Source organism: Exserohilum turcica (genome assembly GCF_000359705.1).
Source record: "Exserohilum turcica Et28A unplaced genomic scaffold SETTUscaffold_12, whole genome shotgun sequence".
NCBI classification, from domain to species: Eukaryota; Fungi; Ascomycota; class Dothideomycetes; order Pleosporales; family Pleosporaceae; genus Exserohilum; species Exserohilum turcicum.
Genome location: NW_007359937.1, coordinates 1434493 through 1456434, shown reverse-complemented (window position 1 = coordinate 1456434; position 21942 = coordinate 1434493). Strand labels below are relative to the sequence as shown.

General features: G+C 51.5%; 6 protein-coding genes across 6 annotated transcripts; 3 read left to right on the top strand and 3 right to left on the bottom strand.

The window, feature by feature from the left end:
- Positions 1-78: 78 nt before the first annotated feature.
- On the bottom strand, positions 79-636 carry SETTUDRAFT_167620 (uncharacterized protein; the record flags this gene model as incomplete). Its single annotated transcript, XM_008024596.1, has 1 exon — positions 79-636. A coding segment is annotated over one exon (558 nt), but the record flags the coding sequence as incomplete, so codon positions are not given.
- A 5047-nt stretch (positions 637-5683) lies between these two features.
- On the top strand, positions 5684-11028 carry SETTUDRAFT_147126 (uncharacterized protein; the record flags this gene model as incomplete). The annotated part of the gene is made up of 3 exons (XM_008024595.1): positions 5684-6060; positions 6118-9763; positions 9811-11028. 3 exons carry the CDS (start codon positions 5684-5686, stop codon positions 11026-11028), a joined length of 5241 nt encoding a protein of 1746 aa, XP_008022786.1.
- Positions 11029-11385: 357 nt separating this feature from the next.
- SETTUDRAFT_26210 (uncharacterized protein) lies at positions 11386-11751 on the bottom strand (the record flags this gene model as incomplete). Its single annotated transcript, XM_008024235.1, has 2 exons — positions 11386-11637; positions 11701-11751. 2 exons carry the CDS (start codon positions 11749-11751, stop codon positions 11386-11388), a joined length of 303 nt encoding a protein of 100 aa, XP_008022426.1.
- A 1462-nt stretch (positions 11752-13213) lies between these two features.
- On the top strand, positions 13214-14934 carry SETTUDRAFT_167613 (uncharacterized protein). Its single transcript, XM_008024594.1, has 3 exons — positions 13214-13707; positions 13760-13828; positions 13882-14934. The coding sequence occupies exons 1-3, from the start codon at positions 13674-13676 to the stop codon at positions 14589-14591; spliced, it is 813 nt and encodes a 270-aa protein (XP_008022785.1). The 5' UTR covers positions 13214-13673; the 3' UTR covers positions 14592-14934.
- A 547-nt stretch (positions 14935-15481) lies between these two features.
- On the top strand, positions 15482-17376 carry SETTUDRAFT_167612 (uncharacterized protein). Its single transcript, XM_008024593.1, has 4 exons — positions 15482-15548; positions 15601-15651; positions 15704-16068; positions 16122-17376. The coding sequence occupies exons 1-4, from the start codon at positions 15513-15515 to the stop codon at positions 17083-17085; spliced, it is 1416 nt and encodes a 471-aa protein (XP_008022784.1). The 5' UTR covers positions 15482-15512; the 3' UTR covers positions 17086-17376.
- A 57-nt stretch (positions 17377-17433) lies between these two features.
- SETTUDRAFT_167610 (uncharacterized protein) lies at positions 17434-18977 on the bottom strand. Its single transcript, XM_008024592.1, has 2 exons — positions 18597-18977; positions 17434-18532 (listed from the first exon to the last, which is right to left on the bottom strand). Exons 1-2 carry the CDS (start codon positions 18842-18844, stop codon positions 17530-17532), a joined length of 1251 nt encoding a protein of 416 aa, XP_008022783.1. The 5' UTR covers positions 18845-18977; the 3' UTR covers positions 17434-17529.
- Positions 18978-21942: the final 2965 nt, after the last annotated feature.

The following is a 21942-nucleotide window of genomic DNA, read 5'->3' as shown; positions in this document are numbered from 1 at the left end:
TTTTTTTAGTTGTCTTTTTGGGTGTTTTTTTTGGGTGTTTTTAGTTTTGTTTTTTTGGATATGTATCTAAGGTTGTTCTTAATTACTAGCTGCTACTGTTGCGTAGGAGCTAGGGGGCTGAGCTTGAGGTTGGGTGGGCGGGGTATTTGGTTTTTCAAGGCGTCTAACTTTCTCTCTTAGTTCTTTAGAGACGTTAGATAGAGAGGAGATTTGGTCTTCTAGAATTATAGAGTTTTTCTTATTTACTCTGCCGTTCTCTGTAAAGTCTCTAAAGACTTCTATAAGGTCTAGTAAACTAGTTTGCCTAGTAGGGTTGTTTTTAGCTAGGTTAGCTACTTGGATTACTAGGTTTCTAGCAATCTCTAAGGCTTCCTTAATAGAGGTTGCCTTTGGTGTTTTCCCTACTGTAGGGTATCTTGGCACTGCTCCAATAAATGGAGAAAAATTGCTTCTTGTCCTAGTATGGGTAGGCCTAGGCGGTTCTTCTGGTTGCCTGTTAGGGCAAGGCGTAGAGGCCTCCTCAGCCATCTCAATTTCTGGATTATTATCCATTAGTCGTTTGCTTTTGCCTCTAAGGTCCTTTAAGGCTAGTCTTTTTTTATTATTTTTATTGTTTTGATGTGTCTGTGTTTCTTGCTAAATTTAAGCTTTAATAAGCTCCTGCGTTCCTATTAGCCCCTTTGGTCTTGGCATTAGAGCCTAAGCTCTGTGAGAAAATTCTCACAGGCGTGAGAAAACGAAGGAAGGCCTCCTTCTTCTCCCTACTGCGCGCTAGCGCCTTAGCTGCAGGTGTTGAAAGTGCTGTTAGTCGATTCCTCGTGGTCGGTTCTCCTAGATAGCGTGCTTTTCTAGCGGTTTCCAGAAAACTCGAAGTTGTGGCTGAGGTTGTCGATGTCCTTTAGATAGTTTATCGCGCGACTACTGTGCCTACAGCTCGGCTTTCCAAGACACTGTAGGACTTCCTACTACTTGCTGCGCCTTTCCTGCTTAGAGGATTGTAGTAGCAGTGCCTACGATCCCTCTGTGGGATGCCAAATAGGACTTCTCTCTAACTAGCTTCCTGCGAAGCTTGTCGTCTCTTCGGCAGCTCTCTCACAATTGCGCGTCAAGTTGTCTCCTGGCCTTTTGTGCCCAACAACACCACCAACGCGCCTAAAAAGGTACGTTCTAAATAGAATTCAGAAAGCAGCAGCTTGCGCTATTGCTTAGTGGGATCAAATTTAAAATGTAAGGGGCTGCGCTCCGTGGAGCAATCGCTTTAGTATACAAGGGAATTGAATTCGATGAGGAGCTAAGCTCCTAGGCTATGGAGTTGTCTATATACCATGCTAGTTGCCTGAGCAACTGTCGGGCCGATAGCGTCCGTGTCAAACATCGTTAGAGCGGCGCACGCAGGAGCCAAGTGCTATCCGAGGTACTTGGACTCCTGTGACCACACGAGATCCCATCGAGGAGTAAGACCTAAAGGGGCACCAGCCCGTCACATTATACGAGCTTATTACACATAACTAAATATATATAATACCTATAGTTAAGCATTATAATAGCATTCCTTATAACGTATTCCATCACCAAGCGGGCCACATCACCGAGTGTGCCACTTTTTCTTGGCATCACGAACTTCACGTACGAAAGATAATGCCCCAACAACAGAACGCGATATTAACTCAGCAAGAAGGTAGGCTTACTCTAGCTGTTCAGGCCTATCGTACAGGCTAGTTTAAGAGCATTCGACGCGCTGCAGCAGCCTACAACGTCCATCATTAGCAGATCTCTCAGCGGCTTCAAGGAATCACCTTTTGACCTACAACACAGCCAAATTGCTAGAAGCTAACTAAGTCTGAAGAGCAAACTATCGTATGATATATTCTTAACCTAGACTCGCGAGGATTTGCCCCCCGTCTATGTGAAGTAGCAGATATGGCGGAGAAACTACTACGCGAACGAGATGGCGAGCCTTTAGGCAAATGCTGGGCAGAGCGGTTCGTTACTTGTATAGACGAGCTTAGAACAGCCTTTAGTTGAGCAAAGGATCGTTAGAGAACTTAACAAGAGGATCTAGAGATTATTAACGCGTGGTTCAAGCTCGTACGAGAGATGGTTGAGAAGTATGGAGTTCATTTAGACGACATCTATAACTTTAATGAAACTGGCTTTTAGATGGGCGTAATTGGCTCAATGAAGGTAGTCACAGGCGCAGAGCGTCGTACGAGGCCTACTCTCACGCAGCCAGGCAATCGCGAGTGGGTTACAGTCATCCAGAGCATCTGCGCTGCGGGATACGCTACCCCGCTATTCATTATCTACAAGGGACGCGTCTACATCTCTGCATAGTACAAAGAAGCGGATATACCGTACGACTAGAAGCTTTCAGTATCAGAGAACGGCTAGACGAACAATGAGCTTAGTCTCGCGTGGTTAAAGCACTTTAACGAGCATACAAAGACGCGTCAGGTAGGGTTATACAGGCTACTTATCCTTAACGGCCATAAGAGCCACCTTAACTAAGAATTTAAGGATTACTGCCTCGTACGAAAGATCCTTACCCTCTGTATACCTGCTCATTCATCGCACATACTTTAGCCACTTGACGTTGTTTGCTTTTTGCCTCTTAAGCAGAAGTACTCTTAACGCGTACGAGACTTGGCACGCTACTATGTCTAGCATATTAATAAGAAGCGCTTCCTTCTAGCCTTTTAAGACGCGTTTTTTAACGTGTTTACGTCTAATAACTGCAAGAAGGCCTTTAAGGCAGCAGGGCTAGTCCCTATTGACGCGCAGAGAGTTATTAATTGCCTTAACGTACGCCTTCATACTCTACTATAAGAAGCTTAGCTAGAAATACCCTAGACGTCAAGAACACTAAGTAATTCGCATGAATTTAGGTCACAATCAAAGCTTGTAAGAGAGTCTTTCGTACGATCGCTAACTACTGCACAAGAAGGCTTTTTAAAGCTTATTAAAGGGGCTGAGGAGATGCTATATAAGAATGTGCTTATAAAGGCCCGCGTAAGAGAGCTTGAAGAGCAATTAGCAGCAGTAACAAAGCGCCAAGGGCGCAAAAGAAAGCGAATTCAGACAGGTGGGACACTAGACTTTGGTGCAGGGGCATCGCAGGTAGCTGAAAGTAGTTCTGCTGGTCGTACGACATCAAAGAAGGCACGTGGTGAGGGTAGTCAAGAAAGGGCCCTACTAGGTTAACGGCACTGTAGAACCTGTGGGAGGACAGGCTATAACTCTCGTACGTGCTAGAAAGATGTAGAAGAAGATTCTCTTTTAGATACAAGTAAGTCGTACGAAGCATCTATAGCTAGTGTAGAGTAATCTAAGTTTTCGTACATGAAGTTCGTGATGCTAAGAAAAAGTGGCACACTCGGTGATGTGGCCCGCTCAGTGATGGAATACGTTATTTATAATATATTATAAAGAAGTTTATATAATATATTATATAACGTGTTTCACTAGTAAGCGGGCCACCCTAGTATGTAGGCCACCTCCCCAAACTTTTACATCTTTATAATAGTATTACGCAACACTACTACAATATTTTTTATTAAGTAGAATAAGATATTATTCTTTAGACGCATTGCTATCCTCTATATTCTCTAATTCTACTTAACAAGTGCAAGAGTTGTGTCCAATTTGGCTGCAACGCCCGCAGCGCCGTTCACTACGCACCCTCTTCGCAGACGTTGCACCATTATTATAGCTACCACCCTCTGCCTTAGCGATCTAATTAGCTATCTAGCTAACTGTCTAGGACCCCTCTGCCTGTACGTAGCGCCTCTTACGAGTTTTTCGCTTCGTTACTTTAGTAATTATAGCTTTAAGGCGATTAAGTTTCTTCTGCATTAACACTATATTATAAGCTATCTACTAAGCTTCCTTACTTAACTACTATATCTACTTCTTAAGAGAACTTGTAGAAGACCTTTGCTGGATTTGCATACGGTTTCGAATAAGCGTAGCCTGCGCCTCCATTTCGCGCGCGTTGCGCGGCGTTTTCGGCTCCTAAGCAGTAGTCTCTTGCGCTAGTGGAGTTGGCGTACGCAGTATGACGTTAAGCTGTGATAAAACAACGTTATAATCGTGCGGTGAAAGTCTAGCACCTTAGAACCCTCCGCGGATATTTTCTAGTGTAATAGCCTTATAATAGGCCTTTTTAAACGCTAGTAGGAAGGTTTCTTTGCTAATATAGTAGATGCGATTGCGTGCTAAGACCAAGATAGCATCACCATACGCGCGCTTTAACGGCGAGAAGCAGCCCACATCAAGAGGCTGTAAGAGGTGCGACGAGTGGGGAGGCATACAGAGGAGGATTATCTTCATCTCTTCGCAGAGATCTCGGAAATCCACCAAGCAGTGGCTCTCATGGCCGTCAATAATAAGCAGCCTATGCGTCCCCACAGGCCGCGCATGGGAATCAAAGTGACGAAGCCAGTCAAGCGCTAGATCGTTGTTCGTCCAGCTAGTAGGACTAACTTGGATCACCCAGTCGCGTGGCAGATCCTCTGTAAACTAGGTAGAGATTAGAACCTTGCTAGCGAAGATAAGAAACGCTAGGATACGCGTGCCTATTGCGCCAACGCCTTGTATTAGCGTAACCCACTCACGATTGCCTAGCTGGATCTTCTTTGTTCTCCCTAGTTTGTCTGAGCCTGTGATAACTAACTGTGATAAAATCTTGCCTATAATAAAGCCAGTCTCATTAAAGTTATAGATATCTTCGTCTACGATACCATACTTTGCCTTTATATTCTGAACTAGCTTAAACTAGCCCTTAATAAGCGCTAGGTCTTCGTAGAGAGCTTGCTGGTGATTGTATGGACGGCTCCGGCGCGTACGCAGCTCAGGATTGCGCTAGACAAACCTATCAACCCAGTTCTTGCCCACCTCCTTCCCGCCACGCTCTCGGAGCAGTCTGTTGGCCATATCTCGCACGTCGTCTTTCCCACAGGGTAGTCCTCGCTCAGCCTTGACTATTACACGCATAGTAATAGCCTCCTCTTCTAGTTTTGTTAGGCGCCTTGCTAGTGGCTCCCAATCGCTTCGAGGGCGCTGTCTAGCTCGTCGACGCTAGATTGTTGTTCGTGGGACGCTATAGGCGGCAGCAGCGCGTCGTTCACTCTAAATTTGTTTAGAATTAAGATTAGTAATAGCAAGAAATAGATCTGCTTTAGTATAAGTTTTTAACGCGTTGTGTTGTTAAGACATTACGCGTTGTTGTTGTAAAGGTGGGATATCATAGGGAAGTGGCCCACATACTGGGGTGGCCCGCTTACTGGTGAAACACGTTATACGTAAAAAGTAATTTTTATATTTTCATAACCTATAACTACTACTATTTTACTATATAGAAGTTTTATTACTATAAGAAATTGCTTTAGGTAAGCGCTAGTCCTATTATGGAATAGTGCTATGGTAACGCCACCGCCGCCCATGGTCGACTGAGTTGCTTCCTGGCGCCATTTCCGCATTCGTGAGGACCGGCGAGTTCGACTCCGAAGCGTTAGGCATCTGCACGTGACTTGGTGCTAGCGCGGCGCGTTCCGGACTTAGCACAACACGGTCAAGAGTGCCAACAGTGATGTCGCCACCACTACGCCCGTGAAACTGCGAAGTTGCTGCAGATGCACGTGTAGAACATCGATGCGGATCCCCATACTAACGATGCGACGCTCTCATGCCTCGGAACAATCTCAGTAAACATCTCAAGTGGTTGCTCGCTGAGAAGCCCTTCATCCCACCCGCGTCATCAACCGTGGCATACGACCCGAACGCAAACCCCACGAGTTCAGCAACACTTTCGCAGCAACACTCCTCCGCTTTGGAAGAGCAAGCGACATACAATGAACCTGAACCTGCATCCGTGTCAGCGCCCGCACCAGCACCACAAGTCGCTGGATCTGTCCTACCCCGCAGCCTCGCCCGACCGAAAACGATTGATATACACAATCCCCCAGAAGAGGAGGGAACGGCCTCGGATATGGCAAGATTGAGAGGCACGCCAGCAAGTGGGAAGCCTAGACTCGTAATAGCGGGACTACCACAACATGCATCGTCTTCAACAACAGAGCGCAGGACAAGAGAGGTGAATCGTACAGTAGAGTTTGGCAGAATTGGTTCAGGAGCAGCAGAAGATCGATCGACAACAGTGCGGAAAATCAACGGGCATATGGAAGTGCCCACTCCGCAGTACGGAACCGCTCGAATGAACCACATAGGGCCGATTGATGTCGACTCAATCGATCTTACGGGAGACGATGACATACGCTCTTCGCCCGTTCCGACGCGCACTCCCAAAGGCCGGAAGCGAAAGAGCGAAGAGTTCGAAGCAGACCTTCGACATGCCAAGTCCCCCAGGCCAGTACGAGCTGCTCCTGCGCTCAGTCCAGAACCTGACGACGACGACTTTCCCGATATTGATGATATGATCATGGCTCCGGATAGCCCGCCCCCGCCATATTCGACAGTTGCAGGGAGTACAAGGCATCCACCAAGGCAGACTGCGGCAGCCGAGGACGACGACATGGAAGCAATGCTACAACTAGAAGAGGAGGAGAGGCAGATGATAGAGTTAGAGCAGGCAATATCTACACAACAACGCAAGCGCAAACCACTGAGCCGTGTGGCCTCAGAAAACGCACCAGCTCGCAAGATGGGGAGACAGACCCGCAGCCCTAGTCCGGGCAAGAGTAGGCCTTGCGCAGCCAAAGTCGCAACACCCAAATCGGGTCGCGCACACATAGCCACTACTAGGAGAGTTGGTCATGCAGTGCTGGACTCGGAAGATGAAGAATTTGGCACAATCGATGAGATGGACATCGATGCGCAATCCCGGACCAAATCACCTACACCGGCAAAAACGAGGCCACGCGAGAAGACGCCTGTGTCGAACTTGACCAAGCCAGCAAGCCAGACACTACTCCCCATACGTTCACCAGTAAAGGTTAGGCCAAGCCCGAGCCCATACCAGCCTGAACAAGACTCTATTCCTACTCCCGAGAAGTCACAGTCCCCTAAGAAGAATGTTCAATCCACACCTGCACAGATATCCACATCCAGCAAGCCTACACCGAGCTCTTCAGAGTTATCAAAAGAAGAAAAGACTGCTATCAAGGGGGCTATTGATGTATTTTTAGCGACAGAGGGACAAAGACTACAGAGCCACCTCAATGCAGCCAGCTCAGCATGGGACAGTGCCCGTGCTGCTTTCGTAGCGCATCTCTCCGAGTATGGGAGACCCGACCCCAGCGAAAAGGAAAGAATGGAACGCGCTCGCTCACGGAAGGATGCTGTGGAGCAGTTGATAGCCCTGAAGATCCGCCATGACGATCTGGTGGCTCAGAGGCAAAAGGTGAAGCAAAAACTCGAGGACGACTTGAACATTGGGCAATTTGATGCAGCAGACGGTGAAACGCTGAGCAAACTTTTCAAGACGATCGAGGACATCCAGATACAAATGCATTACCTATTGGATTTGGCAGCCATCAAGCAGCAACCCAACCCTGTCTTGAAGCCAGAGCCGAGGACCAGTCGCAATGTGGTCATACAATCAACCCAGGCAAGCCCGGTCCGATCTGTTTCCAATGGTTTAAAAGATGCAGGCCCGAATCGTATCCCTCAAACACAGTACCCCAAGCACACTGACGCTGCTGTTGAAGAAGTGTGGACCCCGCATCGCCGTATACGATTCGCTGAAGAACAGGTCGCTGCATCTCCCTTGCCTCCCCCAAACCTAGGTGTTCTTTCTCGCACCGATACTGGTGTGATGGGAAGACATAATACAATGTCTAAAGATCAATCGCACCGAATACCCGAGACACCAGAGCGTCGGCGCCCTACAAACAAGCCAAAGCCAGTAGCACGTCAAGACACACCAGATGATTTTGGAGAGCTGGATCTTGATGAAGATGAGAACTTGTTCGCCAACGACACAGGCACCCACCATCAACCCATCGAGCTCGACGATGACGATGAATTTGGCGAGGAGTTTGGTGCAGACGACGAAGAATTTCTGCATGAAATTAATAATATCGAGAATCAAGCTCCAGGTGGTTTCGACTGGAGAGGGGAACGGGCAGTTCCTAATCCATCAACAAACTCCCGCGAGGTATTCCGTGAGGCCTCGCCAAATAAAGTCCCACCGAAACAAAACCCATCGTCACCCGAGAAACCGCAGCTGAATATGCCGGCCAAGAACCACCCAGGAATGAACTTCCCATGGTCTCAAGATTTGCGAACGGCACTTATTCGTCGGTTTGGCCTAAGAGGCTTTCGACCCGGACAACTGGAGGCTATCAACACTACGCTATCTGGCGAGCACTGCTTTGTACTGATGCCCACAGGAGGCGGCAAATCGCTCTGCTACCAGCTGCCTTCGGTAATCACTTCAGGCAAAACACACGGAGTCACCCTGGTAGTTTCTCCACTGCTGAGTTTGATGGAAGATCAGGTTGAAGCGTGCAAACAACGTTTCGGCATGCAGGCTTTTCTCATCAACGGAGAGTCAACTGCAGCCCAGAAGAAGATGATCATGGACGGCCTGCGCCAAAGGGATCCGCAGCAGTTCATCCAGATACTCTATGTGACGCCGGAGATGCTTAGTAAAAACCAGAAAATGATCAGTGCCTTCGAGAAACTGCATTCTGGGGGCAACCTTGCCAGGATCGTCATCGACGAAGCGCACTGTGTCAGTCAATGGGGTCATGATTTTCGACCCGACTACAAAGCACTTGGAGATGTCATTCGTCAGTTTCCTGGGGTCCCCGTGCTTGCGTTAACTGCGACTGCGACCCAACTCGTCCGTACTGACGTGGTAGCCAATCTTGGTATGCAAGGTTGCCGTCAGTTCTCTCAGAGCTTCAACCGCCCGAATTTGTCCTATGAAGTGTTACCCAAAGCCAAAGGTGTTATCAATAGCATCGCGGACCTGATCAAGGAGAGATACGTCGGAAAATCCGGTATCATTTACTGCCTATCACGAAAGGGCTGCGAACAAGTGGCGAAAAAGTTGTGCGAGATGGGCATCCGTGCCCACCACTACCATGCCGGAATGGACTCTGCTGATCGTTCTGATGTTCAGCGCAAATGGCAGAAAAACGAGCATCACGTTATCGTCGCAACAATTGCCTTTGGTATGGGTATTGACAAGGCCGACGTACGATATGTCATTCACCACTCACTACCGAAGAGTCTGGAAGGTTACTATCAGGAGACTGGACGCGCTGGTCGTGATGGCAAACGCTCAGAATGTTATCTGTACTACCAATACGCTGACTCGAGAATCTTGCGCAAGATGATTGACGAAGGCGAGGGCAGTAGAGAACAGAAGCAAAGGCTCAGCGACATGCTACGAACTGTGGTTCAATACTGCGAAAACAAAGCCGATTGTCGACGCGCTCAAGTACTCGGATACTTTAGTGAAGCTTTCGATGCCTCAAAGTGCAATTCGACATGCGACAATTGCCGGTCTGATGCCACATTCGTTACAAAGGACGTCACAGAGTACGCAGCCATGGCCATCAAGCTTGTCAGTCGGATCCACGAGGACAATGTCACAATGCACCAGTGCGTAGATGCTTTTCGAGGTGCCAGCGGCGCCAGGTTCAAGAGTGCCGGGTTAGTAGAATATGGATGGGGTTATGGCAAGGACTTGGACAGAGGCGACAACGAGCGCATCTTCCAGCATCTGCTGGATGCCGGTGCATTCAAGGAAAAGAGCAAGGTGAACAAGGTTGGCTTTGCAACAAGTTACCTACATGTATGTACCATTCTGTGTTGGTGCGTTTTGTCTACTAACAGTCTTAGCCTGCTTCGATACGCAACGACTACGAGACCAAACGGAAGCAGATGAAGCTGCAAGTGCGCGCCTCGCCACTCACAGCACGCACAAAGGCGCCCGCAGCCAAGAAGACAAAGAAACAACAATCGCAGTTCCCATCGACCAATGTTCCCTCTCCTGTACGGGCACCCAAGCAAAAGATTCGATCATTCGCTTATAATGGGCGCGATGAGGATGAGGACGAGGACGAGGAAGAGGATGCCTTTGATGCTCCTCGCCACCCAAGCCGTAAGAGGAGAGGCCATGGTTACCAAGCCGACGGCTTTGTAGTCGGCGATGGAGACGAAAACGAGGGGTTCGCACCGGTTCGCGAGGCCAAACCGTTGAAAGCAACAAAAGCGAAGGGCCTTGGGGTTCCCATCACTACAGATGAGCGCACCGCACAACTCACGGAGCTACAAAGCGATGTATTGCGGGATTTCATGACTGGGGCCAAGCAGATGAGAAAGAGTATACAAGAGAGAAAGGGCCACCGCGAAGCCATCTTTACCGACACTGTACTTCGTGAGATGGGCCTTGACTTGCCACGGAATCTCGATGAGATGAAGACGATACCAGGGATCCGAGCCGAGATGGTGGATCGTTACGGTAAACAGTTCCTACCGTTGATCAACAACACGAGGGAATTTTATGGAGACGAGGTGCCAATTCCTCGGAATCCGCAGCTTCGCAACCGGCAAGCCCAAGTGGTGCCCGTTGTGTATGAGATTGACGATGACGAGGAAGTGGAGGATCAGAACCATAAGCTTGTTTATGATCTGTGTGGTGACTCGGAGGAGGAGGCGGCAGAGGTGCCAGCTGGCAATGGCGAGGATTCTGGGGATGAATCTTCGTACGGTGGTTTCGACGATGATGACGATGACGATGAGGAAGTGCATACAAGTCATCACTTTATGCAGAACCCAGAAGTGACAGACTTCAACAACCGATATACACAGCTTGGTGGAGGCGCAGCACCAACGACCAAGGCTGCAAAGAAGAAGAAGGGGACGTCGCGCAGCAGGCGGACATCGGGTAACGTTGGCAGGGCCTCTGGAGGCGTCAAGAAGCGTGCGCCGAAGAATGGTGGCGGCAGAGCTTCGGCTAGTGGCTCGACAGCCAGGAGGCCTTCTGGGGGTGCGGGTCGAGGGGGGGGAGGAGCATCAGGGGGCGTATGGAGCAACATCATGGCCATGCCTACTTGAGGGTGATGTATACCTCAATGGCAGTGCAAAAAAAAATTTCTAGTAAATATCCATCTGGTCCGGGATACCTTGTCTCGACATGACGACATGTGTGTATACGACCTGGCAGTTGATATTCTTATGTAAACGATGGTTATGTATATCATAATCTTCATGCCTCACTTGCATGAATTAGCCAGCAAGCAGTACAAAAACAAGAATAGGATACCCATTACTCATGTCATTACCATTACACAAACACACACACACACAAAACGTTCCTCGCAAGAAACCCCCTTCCCCTGAAAGCTACACTACACTACACTACACTACACTACACTACACCGTACTTGCTACTACTCCTACTCCTACTACTCCTTACAACCCATTCCCATGCGTATGCGCCCCCTTGTAATGTCCGCCCATGCCCAGCGCGCTCTTGGTCTTGTCAAGGATACTGCCGCCCGTGGAGCCGTGCACATTGCGGTCGTAGGAGCGGCCGGCCTTGTCCATGGTGGCCTGCGAGTGGTTCTTGGACGAGTCGGGCTGCACTTCGCGGGCGATTTTGTCCGCTGTGTCGGTGATGGATTCTTTGATCTTGGTGCTGGTTGATTTGGTGGATTGTGGTTGCTGTGGGGGGTGGGGTGGGTTAGATGGAGGTATGTAAGTAAAGTGGGGGGTTGGTGGATATACCATTGCTTCACCGAGTTTGGTGTGGTTGTCTTTGCGGAAGGCAGAGGTCATTTTTGGTAGAGGTGGATGTGGGATTTAATTGGTTGGTTGGTTGGTTGGTTGGTTGACTGATTATATATGTAGGCTGGAGTGTGGAATAGGTTGATGATGATGAGATGTTATGGTGAGAAAAAAAGTTAAGGGTTTATATGCTTTCCCATTTCCCGCTATATCTACATCATGTATTCTGCCTGCCCGTTTTGCAAGTCGTGGTAGCAACTGCTGGGCTGAGAGGCCTGCTTGGGTGCGTGGTGTTGGTGTTAGAGTTTTGGGTACGCCGCGCACGTCATGGCCGGTTTGCGAGCATCTTCGCGAGATCCAATCATGATTGCGCCAGGTGCTCTGATAGGTTGTGCTCGTTTGCTTGGGTTGTTCGCTTGGTGACATTGCGAGGCATGGGTGAAGGAGAAGGGCCCTCGTGATGGAAGATGGGTGGCGATGGGAAGCAAGATGTGGCAGCCGTTTGGAGCAAGGTCTGGGCCCTTTGGTAATGGGGCACCATGGACGTCTATCTACTTCACGTCGTGCGCAGTTCTGCAAACCCTTGCCAAGGGATAGCAAAGGCTGTTCAAGCCTCATACGCGAGCACATGGAGATACTTGGCGATATGCGTGGTCGGGGTTTGGCAGACCCACTGCGGAGGTGGCAGTAGCAGTGGCAGTAAAGGTAGCGGTAGCAGTAGAGAGGAAGAGTATGGCGGACCCTGCGTCGCGCAGGTTTTGGGATGACGTCATCGCATGTCCAGCCGGATGCCAGCCGCGTGCGCAAGGAGCGCAACCACAACCAAGCCTCTTCCACTCTGCACTGCCCGTCCCCACGTCAACAACATTACCCAGTCACCGTCGTTGCTTTTGGCCGGCATCTGCCTGTCACGCATGCGAAATGTCTCTGCTGATCGCCGGCAGATGACGGCACCCGAATGCCGCCAGCTCCCGGACGCCGAGTTGTGGTTGGCATGATTGTCGGGGCCATGGCGACAAACGGCGGACCAAGCAACGCTCACCCGACCGTCGACGAGGAGCGCGCGATGCAGGGCAGGCTACGGGCGGCGTGGCAGGTCGAGGGATGTGGATGGAACAGCGAGGCGACCCGCGGCGCTCAGGAGGGCACCGAGCGCGCAGAGAATAAGTATAGCGCGGCGTGGAGCGTCGTCCAAGAGGTGGCGGTATGCGCTGTTGAGCAGGCTGTTCTGCTACGGGCCAGGCTTCCCCACCGCGGCGCGTGTCGGTGCTGCTAGGCTGTCGGGGGCGCGAAAGAGCGGTCGCTGGCATCGTCTCGGAGCGCTCGCTGTGCGCAGGCCTGCAAGCCGTACGCAGGCCGCCACGTCGCTGCAGGAAAAGCAGAAGGCTGGATAGAGGCATGGGGTGGGACAGTCTAATGCAGGAACACGGCCGGCACGACGTCCTCTTGCGACCAGCGCCCGTCCCGATCGACGATAGCGCGCGCGCTGATTGGGCGCCGCGCGGGGCCGGGGTATGACGTTGAAGTTCTAGGCGGTTGCTACAGTTTCCGTGCTGTTGATGCGCCCTCCAGCCTCCTCCCAGCCACCGTGCCCAACCTCACCATTTACGCAGCAGCAAAACTACCACGGCCTGCAGATACCCAGAGAAGTCACACTCCTGCCTCCGCTCACTCTCACATCCTTTCTTTCCTCGCAGCGTCGCTCTTCTAACCATCGTCTGGCAGTGCATATCCCGGCCACACGCTGCAAGAGCCGCCTAGCCAAGTGCACCACCCACCACAGGCCCGCGCCCGAGTCTGTTCTTGACGCACTCCCCTCACCGCTTGCTCTTTCGCTGTCTCTTATGAGGCAGAGGTAGCCACCAGCAACCCTCTGACTGCACTCCACCGCTCACAGCGCCCGGCCCTCTGGGGGCGCAGGGAGACTCAAGAAACGCCCCGGCAGAGGCAATTGAAGCAACCACACATCCAACATGTCGAATCTGAGGTTCGCCGTGAGCATGCAACGTAAGTCGCGACCCATTGGCGAAAGAGAAAGACGCATTCTAACAATGGCCAGGGTTAATACCGTTTCTTGGCTTCCACCATGTGCTCATGATTCTCATCGCAATTGCGATAATATTGCTGTGTAAGTCGAGACGAAAGCACTCGATGCCGCGACCAACACTAACAACCTCCCAGCATTGCTACTAGCAGGATGCTCGTCCACATCTCCACTCATTCCTGGCATCTTTCTCATCTCCATGTGGTATGAACACTACACACCAACCTACTCGCCTGAGCAGGTCGACCCGGGTGTCACAGCCGCCATTGCAAACATTGTCGGCAACGCACAGCTCGGTGTTCGCGTCGGCTACTTTGGCATCTGCATCAACCGCGACGGCGGTGGCTTCATTTGCTCCAACAACGCCACTGCGCTCGTCGACAATGTGTCGGTCGACCAGGACCCGCTCAACCTTGTTTGGGTGGCCGCTACGTTCAAAGACGCCGTCGTGTTCCCCTACCTGTTGATTGTCGCCATCATCCTCGCCTTCTTCACCTTCATCCTACTTGCCACCTTTCCCGGATGGCACGAGGAGCGGGACGAGCGAACTGGATCCGACGTCGACGTCAAGCCCTTCCCATCTCGGCCTGTGTCACAGGTTGCTCTCGCGCTCATCTTCATCGCCTCCATCTTCGTCCTCGTCTCCGTCCTATGGCAACATACGGCCTCGGTTGCTGCAGCAACGATTGTACAAGATCTTGGAAATGGCAGTGTCAAGTCTGGTGTCGGTACGTCGGCCATGGTCCTCGGTTGGTTTGGCTTTGTGCTGCTCATCATAGTAACCATTGGGTTGCTTGTCATGATTCTCAGCATCATCGTCCTCGACCGTCTTACCGACAACGACTAAACACCCGGCGATGCTGCCAATACATTCCAGAACATACTTTCGACAAGACGATCGCTTTGTTGGCGCGACGATGTAATATGATGCCGAGCTGACTCGGCCTTTTCTTCTTTTGCTCAGTTACATACCCTTTTTTTGATGGCGCGTGGCAGCCTTCTGCTTAGAACGATATTTTTTGTGGCATATGCGGCGTTGAGATTGGTTTTTGCATCAGATCGATTTGATCCATGACGTTGAGTGTTGACTCACCGAGGAATGTTAGACGAATAGGAGGAACGAATGAAACAAAATGGATGGATGCTTGCAAGCACTGTACGTATGTAGTAAACGACACAATGAGAACCGGACACGTCAAATCAGCACACATTGCCACTCGATGCGTGATTTAACTGTAACAGGGCAATGCAGGCGCTACACGCTTCTAAGAAGTTACTTTTTGCGCGATGAAATGCGGCCTTCAGAGTCTGCCTCTAGCACAAAGTTTATTTGTCTTTCGTGATGTGCACCCGGGATGTTCTCGCTGGGCGGGAGGGGCAAACGCGGGGAAGGGTTGCACCAGCGGACCCGTCTCAGCGTGGCTTTCACGACCCAAAAAGGGCAGAGCTCGCATCGTGCAATCAACCTCGTCTCTACACAGCAGCGACATCAACACGCTTCCCAATTTACTGTCCGCAAAGTTTGTCCGAATCGCTCCGACAACCGGCTGCACCTCAGGCTTTCTCAATGGCGCCATGCCTAAACGGGCCTAGGGCATCCTGTCGCGTCCAGAAAAATTGGTGGGGTTGATATTGATGGACTTGGGGTGCTCTGACTGCTTAAAACTCCGCGCACAATTTAATCCCCGACCTCCTCTCCTCCCTTCACCTTCTCTATCCTTTTTCCCTTTTTTCCCTCTTTCCATCCGTACTCAGTCGCTCGCACATCATGTCTAGCTACGCGCTACCAAAGTCCCACCAGGACGTATGTTGCCCCTCCTTGCAGCCACAATACAGTCGATGCTGACATACACCAGCTCATGGAGAAGTCCCTGGTGGACACTGACCAGGAGGTCGCCCAGATCATGGTAAGCACGTCCACATGGTTGCTCTTCGGTAACCCGCTCACAACTGCCACAGGAGAAAGAAATCCAGCGTCAGCGAGAGTCCATCCTCCTGATCGCCTCCGAGAATGTTACCTCCCGTGCCGTCTTCGATGCGCTTGGCTCGCCCATGTCCAACAAGTACTCCGAGGGTTACCCTGGTGCCCGATACTACGGTGGAAACGAGCACATTGACTCAATCGAGCTGCTCTGCCAGAAGCGGGCTCTTGAGACCTTCCGCCTCGACCCCGAGAAGTGGGGTGTCAACGTTCAGTGCTTGAGCGGTAGCCCGGCCAACCTGCAAGCCTACCAGGCCATCATGAGGCCGCACGACAGGCTCATGGGTCTTGACCTGCCCCACGGTGGACATTTGAGCCACGGCTACCAGACACCCCAGAGGAAGTGCGTACAGGGACTAGTCATGTGCATGCTGAACAAAAGCTAACAGCATACAGGATCTCTGCTGTTTCCACATACTTTGAGACGTTCCCCTACCGCGTGAACCTCGAGACCGGCCTCATCGACTACGACCAGCTCGAGCAAAACGCTCTCATGTACCGCCCCAAGGTCCTTGTTGCCGGTACCTCTGCCTACTGCCGTGAGATTGACTACGCACGCATGCGCGAGATTGCCGACAAGGTCGGCAGCTACCTCCTCATGGACATGGCTCACATCTCTGGTCTCATCGCTGCCGGTGTCAACAAGTCGCCCTTTGAATACTGCGACATTGTCACCACTACTACTCACAAGTCTCTGCGTGGACCCCGCGGTGCCATGATCTTCTTCCGCAAGGGCGTCCGCAAGACCGACGCCAAGACCGGCAAGGAGACCTTGTACGACCTCGAGGGACCTATCAACTTCTCCGTCTTCCCCGGTCACCAGGGTGGTCCCCACAACCACACCATCACTGCGCTCGCCGTCGCGCTCAAGCAGGCTCAATCAGATGACTTTAAGCAGTACCAACAGCAAGTCATCAAGAACGCCAAGGCGCTCGAGGTTGCTTTCAAGTCCATGGGCTACAAGCTTGTTACTGACGGTACCGACAACCACATGGTCCTGCTTGACCTGAAGCCCTTCTCTCTTGACGGAGCCCGAGTTGAGGCCGTCCTCGAGCAGGTCAACATCGCTTGCAACAAGAACACGACGCCCGGTGACAAGTCTGCTCTTACACCCATGGGTATCCGTATCGGAGCCCCCGCCATGACTTCGCGTGGTCTCGGCGAGGAGGACTTCAAGAAGATTGCCAACTACATTGACACTTGCATCAAGCTGTGCCAGAAGATCCAGAGCGAGCTTCCCAAGGAGAGCAACAAGCTCAAGGACTTCAAGACCAAGGTCGCTTCGGGCGAGGTGGAAGAGATCAACAACCTCAAGAAGGAGATTGCGGCTTGGGCCGTCACCTTCCCTCTCCCTGTCTAAGCAAGGGCTGAGCAATATACGAGTCAAAACTAACATGGCGTATGACGGCGTTTACCTGGTATTGGGGGGCATATAGGTGTTTCAACAAAAAAAGAGGAATCGGGCTTTGCGAGTTCAACAACTCGTATCATGTATGAAGATTGATGAAAGGCATCACGACATGGTGTATACGTACCAGTAAAACGCCATCTAGCGAGCACCTTGGACGACCAAACAAAAACGTCGTTTGTGCGTATAGCCTATTGATTAGACTGCTGCTTAACCAGCGGTTATTGGCGAATGAAGAGAATATTTTTTTCTCATAATCTTGTTCACACTGCACATGCACGTTTTCATATGATTCATGTCATGCAAGTTCTCATTCGCATCTATGCAACCCATACATGGCGGGATTCGGCAATGCTCTCTGTATATATAAAAAAAATGTCACATAGGTTTCATCACCTACACAGACTGCCAGGAAATGCTAAACGCAGCCGCGTGATCGCCGCCGGCATACACCGTCTGCTGCGTGCTTCCCTTGGCCACGGCATCGGCACTCCACTTGGCGTTTCCACCCGCGGCCAGCACCCCGTCGGCATTGGTGAAGGCCGTACCGGAACTGACGCCGCCTCCGCACGTCAGCGCGCCGCCGACAACACCGCAGTTGCCCTTTGAGCTCGACAGCGTAAAGCTGTCGCCGGCACCGGCGGCCGAAGCGGTAAAGGTCGCGCACGTGCCCGTGGTGTACCACGTGCCCTTGCTGATGATGCAGCCTTGCTGCTTGCCGTTGAGCACGACATTCAGGATGCCTCGGCCGCTGAAGGGCGTGCCGGGGGCAGATGTCGGCGCGGGACTACTACCTGCTGTTGTAGTAGTAGTGGTGCTAGGAGGCGATGATCCACCACCACCACCGCCGTTACCGTGCTTAGGAAGGTACTTGATTCCCGATTTGGGACAGGTAGATTTCGTGCCATCTGGATTCGAGGGGACGAATTCCCCCGTCTGGATGCTGCCGCGGACATCGAAGTGGTACCATATTTCGTTTAGGGCGCCGGAGCGGCAGCCGAGTGTTACATCGACGTCTGGGCGCTTTGCCTTGATGGCCTGCTGGATGGCGTCGAAGGTGTATGTTTGGGATGTGCTGGGCACGATGCCCGCGTCGCTGAGCCACTGGTAGCTCGGCAGTGTTTTGAACAAATCAACGGTTTTCTGGAAGAAGTCGACGACTTCCTCGGTGGGCTTGTGGTCCGTGTAGCACTCTGGGTCCAGCGTCGAGATGCACGTGCCGTGCTTGGCCCACTCGTGGTACCAGAAGGATTCGTCGTGGCCCTGGTAGTCTTTCCAGTACGTCGACATGTACGACAGGAGCTCGGTTGCGCCAAACGAGTTGAGGATGGCCGAGATGTTGGAGTAGGACCGCGACGAGTCGCAGTTTGCGTCGTAGGTGCCGTCGCAGCGGTCGGGCCTGGATATGCAGTTAGTATTCTTGTCGGGTTTCAGGGCGGAAACTGTGATTCGGGCAGACGCACCATAGTCCGTGGATAGTCCAGCTATCGTCGGGCCCCGTGGGCGGCGAAGCATCCCAGAACTGTGTCTGCAGGAGCTGGCCGCCCGGCGCGTTGAAACAGCACAGGTTCGCAACGGCAGTCGTGTTGTGGCAGCTCAGCTGGGCATTGGGACAGCTTTGGGTGAAGTCACCCATGACGCGCTTCCCGCCGCCGAGGATGATTTGCGCGCCTCCAACGGCCAGCTTGCTGAGAGTGCGGAGAGAAGGCATGTTTGGAGATTCTGCTGCTGCTAGACCGGCAGAGGCAACAGCCGCCGCATTATGTACCCCATCCCTTGCAGCGTCTACCAGGGCGTCGAGCATGGTGGGCAAGAAATTGCCTCTACTATCAACTGCTAGCCGGAGTCTCCTTCTATTCCAGGCAAAGGACGGTCGAAGCAATATACAAGCTTTTTGTCGGGAGCGGTCCTCCCGTCGGGCAGCTCTAACCTGCACGCCTTGACGTTTGTGCCGCTGATTCGCAGGCTGCGAATAGACTGCTCCTCAAAGCGGAAGGTCGGCTCTTCTAGTCTGCGCGGTGGCCGCCGGGAATGCAGCGAGGACGAGATGGGCGATGGATGGGGCCCAACGGAGAGGCCGAGGACGTCGTCTGAGCAAGGCGAGTGGCTGCGAGGCAGCGTGGGTTAATGCAGCGGATAATGCAAACACGGTAGTAGGCGTAGGTGAAGAGGGATCAGGGATGGCGCGGGGGGGGGGGGGCGAGGTGGTTTATGTTGGATGAAAGGACCAAGGGAGACGGCCACTCAAGGCGCAGTGCTAGGCATCACGCTGGGCGCGGTCACGCAGACGGCGGCAGGGCCATGTTTCGAGGCTGAATGAAGATCTGCTGCTTGGGGGCCAGTCACATGGCGTTTCATGGCGGTGGGCGATGACTGCACGTGTGCCGGCGCGTGGTCGATAAGATAGAAGTGGAAGCTCCCCAGTGCCAGCGCGTGCCAGGGGTCGCGCGCTTGGACCCTGAAGCCGAGGCTTATCGGCGTGTGGCGCTAGGCCCAGATCGGTCAGACCCGAGATCTCGGCTGCGTCCGTTGCCCGTCTCGCGACCATGTTGATGTCGTCTCTTCGGGTTCCGGACGACAGACAGTACCTTTGCATCGCAGGAGGTGTACAAGGCTGGGTTTACTTTGGTGTTCTGGCCAGAAAATGAGGCAGCTTAAACCGGTAGTGCTGTCGTGGTGCTTACTTTTCAGTCTCTGTATCAGCATTTGAGTAGATTGCTAGTTCAGACGATTGGGGTATTTCCAAGGAGAGTGATGATGAATTTGTTAGACTCATGCACCTTGCCTAAAGTGTTGTCTTCAATATCGACTGTGTGGCCATGGTCAGAATCCACGAATGCAAAAACATTCAGGGGTAACAAAGCAACAACACAGCTATCGAGTAGTGCAGGTAGCTAGCTCCTTGCACAGCCGCTAGTCAGTCGCATGGCTGAAGAGAACAAGAATCTACGAGGTCAGTCTTGCTCCAGTGCTTTTCTAGATGTGTATGGAGATGGCTTCCTACTCTTATGCATGAGCAAAACCCAACACGTCTCTCACCACCAAGTCATGAGATGACACTAAGCCTTTTCGGGCTCTTGTAAGCCCCCTTTTGCGGTGAGTCAAAAGGCCGACCGGCGCTGACGAAGATTTGGACTGGAACGAGATGTATATCCACTTGTTAACAAGGGGTTGTTTCACATATACACAACATTACTATGTGTGAGAGCTTGTACGGTAGATTCTCACTCGGCAGTCATCTCATCCTCAACAGTGAATGCTAAAAGTTGCTTGTTCACGCTCAACAATATGTCGTTGAAGCAATCGCAGAGACAGTGAGAAGCTATTTTGGCAAGAGAGCAAGGTCGTTGGGAACTCGTCTTCTCGCAAACGCTATCTATCCTTGGAAGATCATCTGCCTAGAACATCCATTCGATGCGCTGCTGATCTTGTCATCTTGGGATTATGTGAGAACAGAATAACAAAAGAGACCCAGCATGAAAAATATGTATGTAGACCCAATATTTTATGTTCTCCATGTTCCGCCTCGACAACCAAGACATTTTACCTCCGATATAGCTGTAAAAATCTGGGTATAACCGAAGCCCTATTTTGCTTGGATCAACCATCTAGATAGTTGGTAGGGATTCTGCTAACACCTGAGGGATCGCTTTGACCAACGCCGACTTCTACAACATCATATAGCAGCTTGACGGTGCACCGCTCACAGAGATGATGAGCATACAATCTATTTTTTGTTCATATGCACTGCTGTTGCATATGTGCCTGCATGTTGGCACCAAGACCGCCTGTCAGACAACAGCAATCTTTTATGTAACACAGACCAAGTTCGCTCGCAGAATTCGTCGGCGCGACTACGCAAATCACTCACACAGCGCGCTTCGGAGTCATATACATAGCACCCAACTCCGAGGTTGGTACGCATGTACGTACATGGGCAAACGAGGTAACGGGACGCTACATCAGTGCTTAGGCCAGGGAGAAGATTTTTTTTTAAAAAAAAGCGAGGTTTTCCCACGACATGGCCGCGTTTCATGACACTGGTCAGCAGAGTTTACGCACAAGGAGAGAATTTCCTGAGCAGACTTGTTGGCACATAGGTAAGCTGGGCTTTTTAATAAACATTTGACTGACGTGGAATCCATGTATCCAAGGACAAGCTGGGTGACGAATCAACAGCACGTAGCAGCCCCACGGGTACAGGGAGCCAGTGTTTGGTTTGTGGAGAAAAACCAAGGAATTGTTTACGAGGCGCTAGTAGCTCCAGCACGGTACATACTACGGAGGAGCTTGTTTTGGTAACGAATATGCGTTCGCAGTATGTACGCCTGTCCAAACTGCGGAACAACAATAACAGCACAAAAAGGAATACCTAGCCAAGGGCTAGACGAGTCTCTGAGTAAATCTAGATCTAGTATGTACTCTTTATAAGCAGCTACTACTAACGTGCAGGGTCAGTAACTAGCCCCACCACAAAGTGCGCGCGCGGCCTCACCAAAACTACCTTAAAAACGAGGCTATAGAGCCACACCAAATAGATATTATCACGATATATTTTGGTGGTGAGATCAATAGGCTTTAATATATATATACAGCTATAGAAATCGAGACGGAGTTCTAATCGCGCGGCCGCGACGCGAGGTTGGAGGTGGTGAGCTTGCAGCACCTCCCTGAGGCTCCTCACCACCTTGAGGCCTCGCGATAGGCTTCTTTTTTTGAGTAGCCTTTGCAGGAGCCATGAAGCTCCTTCTCCTACCCCTTTGAGAAGTTTTTAATAGCTTTTTGAAGTTGTTTTGCAGCCTTACGAGC